This window comes from Coregonus clupeaformis, chromosome 29 (genome assembly GCF_020615455.1).
Source record: "Coregonus clupeaformis isolate EN_2021a chromosome 29, ASM2061545v1, whole genome shotgun sequence".
NCBI classification, from domain to species: domain Eukaryota; kingdom Metazoa; phylum Chordata; class Actinopteri; order Salmoniformes; family Salmonidae; genus Coregonus; species Coregonus clupeaformis.
Genome location: NC_059220.1, coordinates 10,307,551 through 10,321,995, shown reverse-complemented (window position 1 = coordinate 10,321,995; position 14,445 = coordinate 10,307,551). Strand labels below are relative to the sequence as shown.

The 14,445-nt window shown below is 42.4% G+C and overlaps 1 protein-coding gene across 5 annotated transcripts in view; it reads left to right on the top strand.

The window, feature by feature from the left end:
• The window catches only part of LOC121544690 (mitogen-activated protein kinase-binding protein 1), a gene marked incomplete at its 5' end in the record, with an annotated part of 54,327 nt that overhangs the window by 1,143 nt on the left and 38,739 nt on the right, over nucleotides 1-14,445 (top strand). For 4 of the 5 annotated variants that reach the window (XM_045209105.1, XM_041854757.2, XM_041854756.2 and 1 more), the window contains 5 exon segments: nucleotides 2,635-2,692; nucleotides 4,838-5,008; nucleotides 5,340-5,477; nucleotides 7,144-7,326; nucleotides 8,026-8,043. In XM_045209105.1, coding sequence (XP_045065040.1) covers nucleotides 2,635-2,692; nucleotides 4,838-5,008; nucleotides 5,340-5,477; nucleotides 7,144-7,326; nucleotides 8,026-8,043 — 568 coding nt within the window. 5 annotated transcript variants of the gene reach the window in all.

The following is a 14,445-nucleotide window of genomic DNA, read 5'->3' as shown; positions in this document are numbered from 1 at the left end:
GTGCATTTGGATGATCCAGAAGAGGATTGGGAGAATGTCATATGGTCAGATGAAACCAAAATATAACTTTTTGGTAAAAACTCAACTCGTCGTGTTTGGAGGACAAAGAATGCTGAGTTGCATCCAAAGAACACCATACCTACTGTGAAGCATGGGGGTGGAAACATCATGCTTTGGGGCTGTTTTTCTGCAAAGGGACCAGGACGACTGATCCGTGTAAAGGAAAGAATGAATGGGGCCATGTATCGTGAGATTTTGAGTGAAAACCTCCTTCCATCAGCAAGGGCATTGAAGATGAAACGTGGCTGGGTCTTTCAGCATGACAATGATCCCAAACACACCGCCCGGGCAACGAAGGAGTGGCTTCGTAAGAAGCATTTCAAGGTCCTGGAGTGGCCTAGCCAGTCTCCAGATCTCAACCCCATAGAAAATCTTTGGAGGGAGTTGAAAGTCCGTGTTGCCCAGCGACAGCCCCAAAACATCACTGCTCTAGAGGAGATCTGCATGGAGGAATGGGCCAAAATACCAGCAACAGTGTGTGAAAACCTTGTGAAGACTTACAGAAAATGTTTGACCTGTGTCATTGCCAACAAAGGGTATATAACAAAGTATTGAGAAACTTTTGTTATTGACCAAATACTTATTTTCCACCATAATTTGAAAATGAATTCATTAAAAATCCTACAATGTGATTTTCTGGATTTTTTTTCTCATTTTGTCTGTCATAGTTGACGTGTACCTATGATGAAAATGACAGGCCTCTCTCATCTTTTTAAGTGGGAGAACTTGCACAATTGGTGGCTGACTAAATACTTTTTTCCCCCACTGTATTTGTCCTTTTACACCCAAGTGTGTACTGGAAATGTGTTTCTTGCATATCCCAACTCCCCCTGAGACACCCGCAGGGAGTGGGGTCACGATCAGGTTCATCATTGTCTGGTGCCATTGTCCAATTCGGGTTAAGTGCCTTGCTCAAGGGCACAGTGACAGATTTTTCACCTTGTCGGCTCCGGGATTCAAACAACTGACCTTTCGATTACTGGCCCAATGCTCTAATCTCGAGGCTACCTGCCACCCATATATATGTGTATACACTGAGTATACCAAACATTAGGAACACCTTCCTAATATTGAGTTCCACAGGGAGGCTGGCCCATGTTGACTCCAATGCTTCCCACAATGGTGTCAAGTTGGCTGGATGTCCTTTGGGTGGTGGACCATTCTTAACACACACAGGAAACTGTTAAGTGTGAAAAACCCAGCAGCGTTGCAGTTCTTGATACAAACCGGTGCGCCTGGCACCTACTACCATACCCCGTTCAAAGGCACTTCAATCTTTTGTCTTGCCCATTCACCCTCTGAATGGCACACATACGCAATCTTTGTCTCAATTGTCTCAAGGCTTAAAAATCCTTCTTTAACCTGTCTCCTCTCCTTGATCTACACTGATTGAAGTGGATTTAACAAGTGACGTCAATAAGGGATCATAGCTTTCACCTGGATTCACCTGGTCAGTCTATGTCATGGAAAGAGCAGGTGTTCCTAATGTTTTGCATACTCAGTGTATGTGTATATATATATATGTGGCTTGGGGTTATAATGGAGTAGGATGACCTAAGCCTGTAGGCCCTGTAAATACAGGCCATCTGGATGAGAGGGAGGGAGCTAGTCTATAGTGACTTGTCAAACACAGCATGGCTTATGTAACGACGAGCACTGGACAGACAGTCAGCCACGACCAAAGCAGCACCACGGCTTCAAAGCCACTGCCAATCCCTTTAATGTGTGGAAAAAGCAGAGGTAGGTAGATGTTGTCACGTCATTAGGGCTGAAAAAAAGGTCCTCTAAATCAATGTGACTGTGACAAGCTGGCTCCATCCATTCTTCTTTCTAACTATCATATACCCAGATGAGTTTGTTCTCTTATGCTCTCCTGGTTTGAGGCTAATATTGGAACTTAATACCCTCTGCCCTACTCCTACATCACTCTACAGACTAATTATTACTATACCATGATGAGATCACAGTATAGTAATGCTTAGTACAACATTTGATAAGAGAAAAGCTGCTTGGCTACGCATCAAACATTTATATGACACTTCGATAGGGGGAAAAATGTAGCGTCCCAAATGGCACCCTGTTCCCCATACAAGCCCTAGTGCCTATATATTTTTTTTCCTCCAATAAAGTATTGCACTACATAGGGAATAGGGTGCCAGACAATATCTCTGTGTACCAGTACTGGACCGTGATAACTGCTTCAACAGTTTTTTAAAACAACCAATTGACTCCCAGTCACAGGCCATTGAGCCGACCATTCAGTGCAGATACTATATCTTTAAACTCATCTCTTTACCACCACATGGTGTATCATTTTACTATTATCAGACTCTACTGTTGGTACAGCAGCATTTGTTTAGGACTCCTTTCCTGTTAGAAGTGTAAGAGCCTGCCTCTAATCTCTACTTTAGTGTGTGATGATAATCATCAGATTGATGTATTGATTGTGGTGAGCGTGCCATTGTCATAGAGTACAGCCCAAGCGGAAAAACCCCTCGAGACCAGGATGCATTCACTTCTTTTCGAAAGTAATGAAATGTTTCCTCTCCTCTCTGTCATCTATTCTCTTCACAGGAAAACCATCACCACTCTGTCATTTTCCCCTGATGGCAAATATGTTGTCACAGGAGAGGTGAGTGTCATTCCATTGTTAGGGCCCTATAAAATCTGAGATGCGGAAGAAACGTGACATTAAAACGGAATTCAACTATATTAAAAAATGTGTTGAACTTTAGTAGGGAATCAACTAAATGTATTGAAAGTTAATTAATTTGTCCAATTTGATCATAAGACGTGAACAGAATCCATCAGTGATTCGTATTTCCTGGAACTTTCTGAAGAAGCAACGAGAATTCCCCGTCTATGTATGTGCCGTGCGTGCGTCTACCACTTTGTGTTGCCGTTAGCGATGATGCTAATGAAAAGTCTGGTAGATGGAAAGGCTTTCACAAAAACCTTCTCAATTACATGTTAACTACAAAGTAGCCTATACTTACCTACCAGAATGATATAATTATTTGCATCAATCCAGTGGGTATTTGTTTAGCAAACTCTACTATCACATGTGCGCTACAAAAACATAGCTAAAGAAAAGCCTCTTGCTAGCACTGGAATTAAAGGGTAACTACACCCCAAAATCTAAATTTCCCAAAACATTCCCAGACCTCAATACTGGTCTCCTGATGTGGTTTAAACATTGTTGTGGACTTAGAACATCCAATTTAGTTGTTTTTCTATTTAGAAAGTGTGATTTTGTGAGTCAAAACCTAAAAAAACTGGGGAAACGGACACCTGGGAAAACAATTAGGAGAAAACAGAATTTGGGAAAAAACAAGGCAAAATCAGGCATAGATTTTATAGGGCCCTACATTGTGTCTTTGCATGCCATGATGAAATGATGATACTGCAACTGCAGCTTCCTAAAAAAGTGCTGACTGTTTCCTGCTCCACTGCCAGGGCATGGCAGAGCTATCGTTGCAGTGTCCAACCCCACAGTTCATAAATGGAACACTGTCTGTGCCACATCTACAAAGGACTGTGTCCATAGCTGTGAATGTACCATGAAAAAACACACAGTGCTTGTGCTCTAGTCCGTGTTTGTGTACTGCACCATTGACTCTGTCAGTGCACGCATGTGTGCGTGTGTGTTAGACAGTGTTAGTCTAATCCATATTAGCCAGAACAGTGTGTGCGAAAGTGAATGTGTGTGTGCTGCTGCAGGGTTGCCATGGCAGCAGGAGGGGGCAGGGTGCCAGACTGACTCTGTCAGCTGTCTGAAGGAGAGTGGGAGGGACGGGAGGGAAGAGACAGAAAGAGAGATACTTCCAGGGATGTGCCAGTGGCAGAAGGCACACAGCACGTGCTGGTGCTCAGCTCACCCTGCCTGTCTGTCCTCTGTGGTGTAGCTAACTGACCATGCTGTTAGTGACCATGCTGCCTCTGCCCTATGTATGCTGTCAAAGGGAGGTCCCTCTGTTCACAGTCGGCTTCTGTTCTTTCTTTAAAAGAGCTAGACGTCATCAGCTCTCCTGATTGTGTTCTGTTCTAAGGAGGTGCAGCGAAAGCTAATCCCAACCATGGGTTTACTCTACCTGGCTGCTACTGTAGTTTATTATATTTATGTACCATCGAACCTGTATCTGAAATTTGTAGAAATATGCCTTATCATTTCGCTCATACAGTACCTCTTTCCATACCCAGTATAAGAATTATGCATACAAAGCCGCTGCCTGCAGAGGGTAAGAAGGTACTAGGGATGTATTAGAATTAATTTCCTGGCTTCCCTTGCCTGTCCTCTTTAAATTCCCTCCACTTGATCTTCTGTTCCATCCTTGAGTTGCATAAGACAAATCATTACCGGATTGGGAAGCAGTTACAGGGTACATTGAAAAGCTTAGTGAGACTAGAGTGTTTCCTGTCCATCTGTATGATCCAGGGATTCTGACTGTGGCTACATCACCTTGTGGACACAAACCTGTCAGGTGGTTATTATAAGAATTTTGAATCGACTTGCCGATATAAATAAATGTGAAATAAATTAAAGATTCACATTTGTGGTTAGGGGGATGTGTGAGACTTGGTATGTAGAGTGAAAAGAAGCAGAATATTTTTGTGCATTATTTGCTCTATTATTATGCATTATTTTCTCTGTTTCTCTTTCGCTGTCTCTCTTTTTCTCTGTCTCTCTTTGTCTCTCTTTGTCTCTCTTTGTCTCTCTCTCTCTCTCTCTTCTCTCTCTCTCTCGTCTCTGTCTCTGTCTCTGTCTCTCTCTCTCCAGAGTGGGCACATGCCTGCTGTGCGGGTGTGGGACGTTACAGAGCGGACCCAGGTTGCAGAGTTACAGGAACATAAGTACGGCATCTCCTGTGTGGCCTTCTCTCCCAACAGCAAGTATATCGTCAGCGTGGGATACCAGCACGACATGATCATCAATGTCTGGGCCTGGAAGGTAGCTAGCAACTCGCTTATTAGGTCTTCATTGGGTCTTAGTAGGTCTTCCATTTTCTCTATTGGAATAAATACATTTTGGATGAGTGAAAAAATACATTCATTACTTACTTACTTAGGCCCATTGCTCATTTGGGAGCATAGACCATCGACGACTCCTCTCCCAATACATAAATATATATATATATAGACCGATAGAGGTGAAAATGCTATGTGCTGTTTTTGAACTATCCTTCAATGTTTTATACTATCTTTCCTCTTCTTCTCTGAGGACAAAGTATATATCTACTGTTGATCTACAGTCCTGTTCTGTGCTCTTGTTCTCTGCTCAGAAAAACATAGTGGTGGCAGCCAACAAGGTGTCCAGTAAAGTCACGGCTGTGTCCTTCTCAGACGACAGCAACTACTTTGTCACGGCAGGGAACAGGCACGTCAAGTTCTGGTACCTGGATCACACCAAATCCTCCAAGGTATTCACACACAGTCAGTCACACCAACAACAACAACATTATTTAAAGGGGCAATCTGCAGTTGCTAAATCCATTTTTGGATGTAAATAAATGCCTCATGAGCTTAGTTTAACTGTCGTACCCCATCAGAACCCAAAATATAAGCTGGTTTTACTCCAATGTTTGTAAACTAAGTAAATGTAGACAAACACTATATAGCCTCAAAACATGGATAAAACTATACTGAACAAAAATATGAACTCAACATGTAAAGTGTTGGCCCCATTTTTCATGAGCTGAAATAAAAGATCCCAGAAATGTTCCATATGCACAAAAAGTGTATTTCTTAAAATGTTGTGCACAAATTAGTTTACATCCCTGTTAGTGAACATTTCTCCTTTGCCAAGATAATCCATCCACCTGACAGGTGTGGCTTATCAAAAAGCTTATTAAACAGCATTATCATTACACAGGTGCACCTTGTGCTGGGGACAATAAAAGGCAACTCTAAAATGTGCAGTTTTGTCACACAACACAATGCCACAGATGTCTCAAGTTTTGAGGGAGCGTGCAATTGGCATGCTGACTGCAGGAATGTCCACCAGAGCAGTTGCCAGATAATTGAATGTTCATTTCTCGACCATAAGCTGCCTCCAATGTCGTTTTGGAGAATTTGGCAGTACATCCAACCGGCCTCACAACAGCAGACCATGTGTAACCACGCCCGCCCAGGACCTCCACATCAGGCTTCTTCACCTGCGGGATCTTCTGAGGAGGGGGAGGGGGAGGGGGGGTGCTGAGGAGTATTTCTGTCTCGAATAAAGCCCTTTGGTGGGGAAAAACTAATTCTGATTGGTTGGGCCTGGCTCCCCAGTGTGTGGACCTGACTCCCAAGTGGGTGGGCCTATGCCCTCCCAGGGCCACCCATGGCTGCGCCCCTGCCTAGTCATGTGAAATCCATAGATTAGGGACTTATGAATTTATTTCAATTGACTGATTTTCTTCTATGAATTGTAACTCAGTAAAATGTTTTAATTGCTGCATGTTGAGTTTATATTTTTGTTCAGTATAAATGTTGATATCATGGATGGTCAATCCTTGCATCCATAGCTCTGTCTATGAGTTTGAGAGGGGTTACATTTCTCCAGGCCCATTCCTCATCCATAACTGACAAATAATAACTAATGCTGGTTCTAACTGAGCCTCTCAGGAATGTATCTCTAATACAATGGTTGCTTCCCAAATTGCACCCTCTTCCCTATATAGTGCATTATGTAGGGAATAGGGTGCCATTTGGTATGTAGTCGTTTCCCCCAAGTTGTCCTCTTGATCTTCAGCTGTTCCATATATTGGTTAAATTCCAACACTAGCACACCTAATTCATCTATGCAATTAATCAGCAAGCCCCTGATCATTAGTTCAATCAGTTGTGTTATTGTTGGAATGTAACAAATATGTACAACGCCGGGTTGGAGGTCACAAGGACCAGTTGGGGAAATTCCTCTGTAATCGCTCAAGCTATTAGAATAAAGACAGACGTCACATATCAACTTCAATAGCCATGTTGAAGCCGAATAGAAGGTCTTACATCCCAGAGTTTGGGATAACATAACAAACTGATGGACTAGATCAATCAGACCCAATAGCAATGTCTCTCTAATCATCGCTCCCTCTGTCTGTCTGCTAGGTGAACGCCACGGTTCCTCTGCTGGGTCGCTCGGGGCTCCTGGGGGAGCTGAGGAACAACTTCTTCAGTGACGTGGCATGTGGGAAGGGTCGTAAAGCCGGCAGCACCTTCTGCATCACCTCCTCGGGCCTGCTCTGCGAGTTCAATGACAAACGCCTGCTGGACAAATGGGTGGAACTAAGGGTGAGTTACTAGACTCGGGGGTCACGTTCATTAAGGGCACAATGTAGCAAAACTTTTTGCAACCAAAAACAGAAATCAGACTTGTTATAAGACAAATTAATAGAATCAAGAATTAGCTTCCTTGACTCAATAATTTATAATCAAAAGTATTTCGCTGCAGTGTTCAAAAGGCATATAAACTAAAAAGGAAAACCTGCATTTGATGACATTTTCCAGTTTATTGGACAAATTCAGGCAGTAGGCTACTTCCCGGTTTCACTGGGACTGTAGCTGCCTGGCTGTATCCACAGGCGTAGAGTAACACTATGAATCGTTTTGTCTAAAACTGTCTGAATGAATGGAGATCTATCACTAAAGTACCGATTATGTGTAAATGTTGGCAGAGAGCGAGTTGGTGACTTATCACAGCTTTCTACTGCATAATCAGCTTAGAATATAACCCCTTTTCAATCTACATGTGGCACAGTTTCAAACTTTCAACTTTCCCTTGACTTGGCTACTACAGAATATCCTAATTCTAGATGTAATCTAGCCACCGACTGTGTCATATAAAACACAGATTTCAGTTCTGCTTAAAAGTCAATTGTAGACAGACAACTGTCTCGTGTCGGTGGAGTGTTAATTTGACCATCCATGCTGCTGTCTGTCTAATATTAGTGTTGTTCTGCTTCTGCTTTTTCCTCCTCTTACACTGTCCAGAAGAACGACAGTGTCACAGTAAGTCTGTCCCTTACCTGTCCTGCAGTTCCATGTCACATCAGCTGAAAGTTATGCCCCACCCCCCCTCCGATACCCCCGAGCATTCCATTGGAGGGTTTCTCAGAATGCTGCAGTCTATCATGCCCACCTGTCCACCCTATTGGGTGTGTGTGTTTTGACCACGTGAACCTAGTGGTCCACATTCTCAGATGTCTTATCTGGATGTTCTTATCCAGAGCGAGTAACAGGAACAATTATTGTTAAGTGCCTTGCTCAAGGGCACATCGACAGATTTTTCACCTAGTTGGCTTGGGGATGCGAACCAGCGACCTTTCGGTTACTGGCCCAACACTCTTAACCGCTAGGCTACCTGCCTCGCCGGATACAGAATTCATGCAGTATTACGATCAAACGATCTCTGAGGTCACAACAACCTTTTCCTAAACTTGTACCACATGATTGTAACACACTAGTGGAACTGGAGAGATCCCTACCAGATTGGCCATGCTGAGCCTGCTACCTTCCTGCTAACAGGGCTGAAGTGGGTCAGAGATACAGTAGGTAGGTGGGTGCACAATCATGCTTTTGTAGCAGACGCAGGCCCAAAGCATAGAGAGACAGGAGAAGGGGAGAAAAGAGAGGGAGAGAAGAGGGAGAGGAATGGAAATGAAAAGAGAGCGAATGAGAGAAAGGAGAGAGAGAGAGGGAGGGAGTGAAGAGGACCAACAATGCTTGCTCTGTCTCAACTGCTGCAACAGCATCACATTCCATCCTGGCATATCAGACAGCTTGATATCAACCTCTCCGCTCACGCTGTTCATCTCTAAACTCAGTTCATTAATTTACGCTCTTAACATAACTGTAAGTCGCTCTGGATAAGAGCGTCTGCTAAATGACTAAAATGTAATGTAAATGTAACATTCACACTGCAAAGCTACCAGTGTGGATTAATTTAAAAGACTTAAAAGCTTGCTGTGATCTAGCCTGTAACAAGTGGCCACAGCCACAACATCAAATTAGGACATGGCTTTCATCCCCTCACATGAACTGCATATCTTATCTGCTGTAGAAGGCATGAGAGGGATCATCCTCGGTCAGAACTACACTGTCACCATACACGCCTCTTCCCCAGAGGCAACTTGAAGCTGCCACTTTGGTATATTTTGGTTTCTCCCCTACTAAGATGGTAGCTTCACTGGCATGCCGTGGTTAACAGTGCAGTGCACTGACTGTTGGGAAAGCACAGCATGCTTTGGCAACCTGAGCCCAAAGAGAGAATGTGTAAAAAAAGATTTAGTCAATTACTGTTATTGGACTTGGAGAAAAAGCTGTGTCCAATCTGGGCTGCATGCCTGGCTGAATCACTGTTATTCATCATTTCAAGCATCATACTGGTAAATTGAGAAATGATATTGTGTATTGTTGTTTACAATCTGTAGGCCTAGATCTGAACCTGCTGCATTCAATAATGTGTGGTTTATGGAGTGGATACCATATCTCATCCTCTTCACCACAGTGACATATATTGCATATCATTCTGTTTCTGTCATGCTGTTTGTTGTTGAACTGTTTACTTTTCACAATATTTATTTTCTAGTGAAGCCACTTCTTCTGCCTAGATTAAACTACTTGAGAGATGTTCTTATATTGTTTACCCAGGGGCCTAGCTACAGTAAAGCGTGGTAATCAGTATTTACACAGACAGACAAGTATGTGGTGCTTACCCAATGTTTCCCCTATATTCATTTAGCAGTGGCGAGCCGCCGCTTCTAAATTGTTGCCACCACTCCCAAAAATATGATTTAAACAAATAATAATGATATACTGTGTATATACTGTGTATATATATATATAATGGTAAAACCAAACTCTATAGTTTTTAGTTTTTACGCAGAGGCTAGTGGCTATACACTTTTTAATTTTTTTATTTAGCCTTTATTATTTTTCAGGAGAGACCTGGTCCTACAGCGGCAGCGGGAACAAAGTTTCAGACAAAACTACTTACATACACTAACACAACATTGAACAAAACTATAGACACACATACAGTACAACAATTACATATTACGTAAAGAAACACGAATGTCATAACTAAAAAACAGCTGTCCTAAAGACAATTACACTCTTCTATGATATTTACATCGATCAAGTGTTTAAACCTATTCTCAGCTTGAGCTTCCTTATCAAGTTCTCCACATGAACAGTGAAGCTCAGCTTGTCATCCACCCACACTCCCAAATATTTGTACACTTTGACTTGCTCTATAGTATGTCCATCCAATGTAGCAATGACATGATTAGTAACTTGCCTGGCATTTGAAAATACCATGCATTTTGTTTTACCCGAATTCAGAACCAGCTTCAAATCATACAGATTCTGTTGTAAGGTGTTAAATGCTCTTTGGGCATTTTCAAAAGCGAAAGATAAACTACTACCACTTGAATAAAGAACAGTATCATCTGCATAAAAATGACACTGTTTCAATATGATCCCCAATGTTGTTGATATACAAAATGAACAACAGTGGGCCCAAAATAGAATCTACCAGTCAAAAGTTTGGACATACCTACTCATTCCAGGGTTTTTCTTTATTTTTACTATTTTCTACATTGTAGAATAATAGTGAAGACATCAAAACTATGAAATAACACATATGGAATCATGTAGTAACCAAAAAAGTGTTAAACAAATAAAAATATATTTTATATTTGAGATTCTTCAAATTAGCCACCCTTTGCCTTAATGACAGCTTTGCACACTCTTGGCATTCTCTCAACCAGCTTCATGAGATAGTCACCTGGAGTGCATTTCAATTAACAGGTGTGCCTTCCTAAAAGTTAATTTGTGGAATGTCTTTCCTTCTTAATGCGTTTGAGCCAATCAGTTGTGTTGTGACAAGGTAGGGGGTATACAGAAGATAGCTCAATTTGGTAAAAGACCAAGTCCATATTATGGCAAGAACAGCTCAAATAAGCATAGAGAAACGACAGTCCATCATTACTTTAAGACATGAAGGTAAGTCAATCCGGAAAATGTCAAGAACTTTGAAAGTTTCTTCTACAGTCGCAAAAACCATCAAGCGCTATGATGAAACTGGCACTCATGAGGACCGCCACAGGAAAGGAAGACCCAGAGTTACCTCTGCTGCAGAGGATAAGTTCATTAGAGTTAACTGCACCTCAGATTGCAGCCCAAATAAATGCTTCACAGAGTTCAAGTAACAGACACATCTCAACATCAACTGTTCAGAGGAGACAGTGTGAATCAGGCCTTCATGGTCGAATTGCTGCAAAGAAACCACTTCTAAAGGACACCAATAAGAAGAAGAGACTTGCTTGGGCCAAGAAACACGAGCAATGGACATTAGACCGGTGGAAATCTGTCCTTTGGTCTGATGAGTCCAAATGTGAGATCTTTGGTTCCAACCGCCGTGTCTATGTGAGACGCAGAGTAGGTGAACGGATGATCTCTGCATGTGTGGTTCCCACTGTAAAGCATAGAGGAGGAGGTGTGATGGTGTGGGGGTGCTTTGCTGGTGACACTGTTGGTGATTTATTTAGAATTCAAGGCACACTTAACCTTCATGGCTACCACAGCATTCTGCAGCGATACGCCATCCCATCTGGTTTGTGCTTAGTGGGACTATCAATAGTTTTTCAACAGGACAATGACCCAACGCACCTCCAGGCTGTGTAAGGGCTATTTGACCAAGAAGGAGAGTGATGGAGTGCTGCATCAGATGACCTGGCCTCCGCAATCACCCGACCTCAACCCAATTGAGATGGTTTGGGATGAGTTGGACCGCAGAGTGAAGGAAAAGCAGCCAACGTGTGCTCACCATATGTGGGAACTCCTTCAAGACTGTTGGAAAAGCATTCCTCATGAAGCTGGTTGAGAGAATGCCAAGAGTGTGCAAAGCTGTCATCAAGGCACAGGGTGGCTACTTTGAAGAATTTGTTTAACACTTTTTTGGTTACTACATGATTCCATATGTGTTATTTCAAAGTTTTGATGTCTTCACTATTATTCTACAATGTAGATAATAGTAAAAATAAAGAAAAACCCTTGAATGAGTAGGTGTGTCCAAACTTTTGAATGGTACTATATATATATATATATATATATATATATATATATATATATATATATATATATATATATATAATTTTCCGTGATGGTAAAACGTTTTCAGTGTAAACCTGAACTGAAACCAGATTATTATATAAAGTGTGTAGAAAACATAATGGAGCAATATGTTTTTAAATAAGATACTTTTTTAGAACTAACAATCACCAAAATAAAAACTAGACAGTCAGGGAGAATCTAACATTCCCAAAATGTCATGGCATGTGGCACCCATTGATTTTGTTATTATGTTTGAGTCACTCAGATAGCATAAGAACATAAAATATCACATTTTCTCTCCACCCCAAAAAAGGTAGAATTGCAGGAAATTGGCTGTAAAACAGCAAAATGTTGTATCTTCAGCCAAGAGGTGGCCCTTTACAATTTTGGGTCGGAGATTGTGCCATTGGCTACGCCCACTACCACGCCCCCCCAATCCTCTAAAATAACTTTTCCACCGCTGCTGAAAAAAATCCTATGGGAAACAATGTGACTGCTAGTCCCTAGTGTGTTTTCTGATGCCTCTCTGGCAATGGTCTTCAATTCAATACGTTCAATATCATTGACAGACAGCACCTTAGCTCTTTCTGCTGTCTCTGCAATTGATTTCCCTGAGGAGCTGGGCTGCGTCCCAAATAGCACCCTATTCCCTATGTAGTGCTCTAGTGAGGCAGAAGGGAATAGAGCCAGGCGGGGCCCTGTCCTGTCTTCTCTATATACAGTGCATTCGGAAAGTATTCAGACCCCTTGACCTTTTCAACATTTTGTTACGTTACAGCCTTATTCTAAAATTGATTAAATTGTTTTTTCCCCTCATCAATCTACACACAATACCCCATAATGATAAAGCAAAAACAGGTTTTTAGATGTTTTTGCAAGTTTATAAAAAATAAAAACGGAAATATCACATTTACCTAAGTATTCAGACCGTTTACTCAGTACTTTGTTGAAGCACCTTTGGCAGCGATTACAGCCTCGAGTCTTCTTGGGTATGACGCTACAAGCTTGGCACACCTGTATTTGGGGAGTTTCTCCCATTCTTCTCTGCAGATCCTCTCAAGCTCTGTCAGGTTGGATGGGGAGCGTCGCTGCACAGCTATTTCCAGGTATCTCCAGAGATGTTCGATTGGGTTCAAGTCCGGGCTCTGGCTGGGCCACTCAAGGACATTCAGAGACTTGTTCCGAAGCCACTCCTGCGTTGTCTTGGCTGTGTGCTTAGGGTCATTGTCCTGTTGGAAGGTGAAACTTCGTCCCAGTCTGAGGTCCTGAGCGCTCTGGAGCAGGTTTTCATCAAGAATCTCTCTGTACTTTGCTCTATTCATTTTTCCCTCGATCCTGCCTAGTCTCCTAGTCCCTGCCGCTGAAAAACATCCCCACAGCATGATGCTGCCACCACCACGCTTCACCGTAGGGGATGGTGCCAGGTTTCCTCCAGACGTTACGCTTGGCATTCAGGCCAAAGAGTTCAATCTTGGTTTCATCAGACCAGAGAATCTTGTTTCTCATGGTCTGAGAGTCTTTAGGTGCCTTTTGGCAAACTCCAAGCGGGCTGTCGTGTGCCTTTTACTGAGGAGTGGCTTCCATCTGGCCACTCTACCATAAAGGCCTGATTGGTGGAGTTCTGCAGAGATGGTTGTCCTTCTGGAAGGTTCTCCCATCTCCACATAGGAACTCTGGAGCTCTGTCAGAGTGACCATTGGGTTCTTGGTCACCTCCCTGACCAATGCCCTTCTCCACCGATTGCTCAATTTGGCCGGGCGGCCAGCTCTAGGAAGTCTTGGTGGTTCCAAACTTCTTCCATTTAAGAATGATGGAGGCCACTGTGTTCTTGGGGACCTTCAATGCTGCAGAAATGTTTTGGTACCCTTCCCCAGATCTGTGCCTCGACACAATCCTGTCTCGGAGCTCTACGGACAATTCCTTCGACCTCATGGCTTGGTTTTTGCTCTGACATGCAGTGTCAACTGTGGGACCTTATATAGACAGGTGTGTGCCTTTCCAAATCATGTCCAATCAATTGAATTTCCCACAGGTGGACTCCAATCAAGTTGTAGAAACATCTCGAGGATGATCAATGGAAACAGGTTGCACCTGAGCTCAATTTCGAGTCTCATAGCAAAGGGTCTGAATACATATGTAAATGTGATATTTCAGTTTTTTATTTTTAATAAACCTGCACAAATTTCTAAAAACCTGTTTTTGCTTTGTCATTATGGGGTAATGTGTGTAGATTGATGTAGATTGAACAATTTAATCAATTTTAGAATAAGGCTGTAACGTAACAAAATGTGGAAA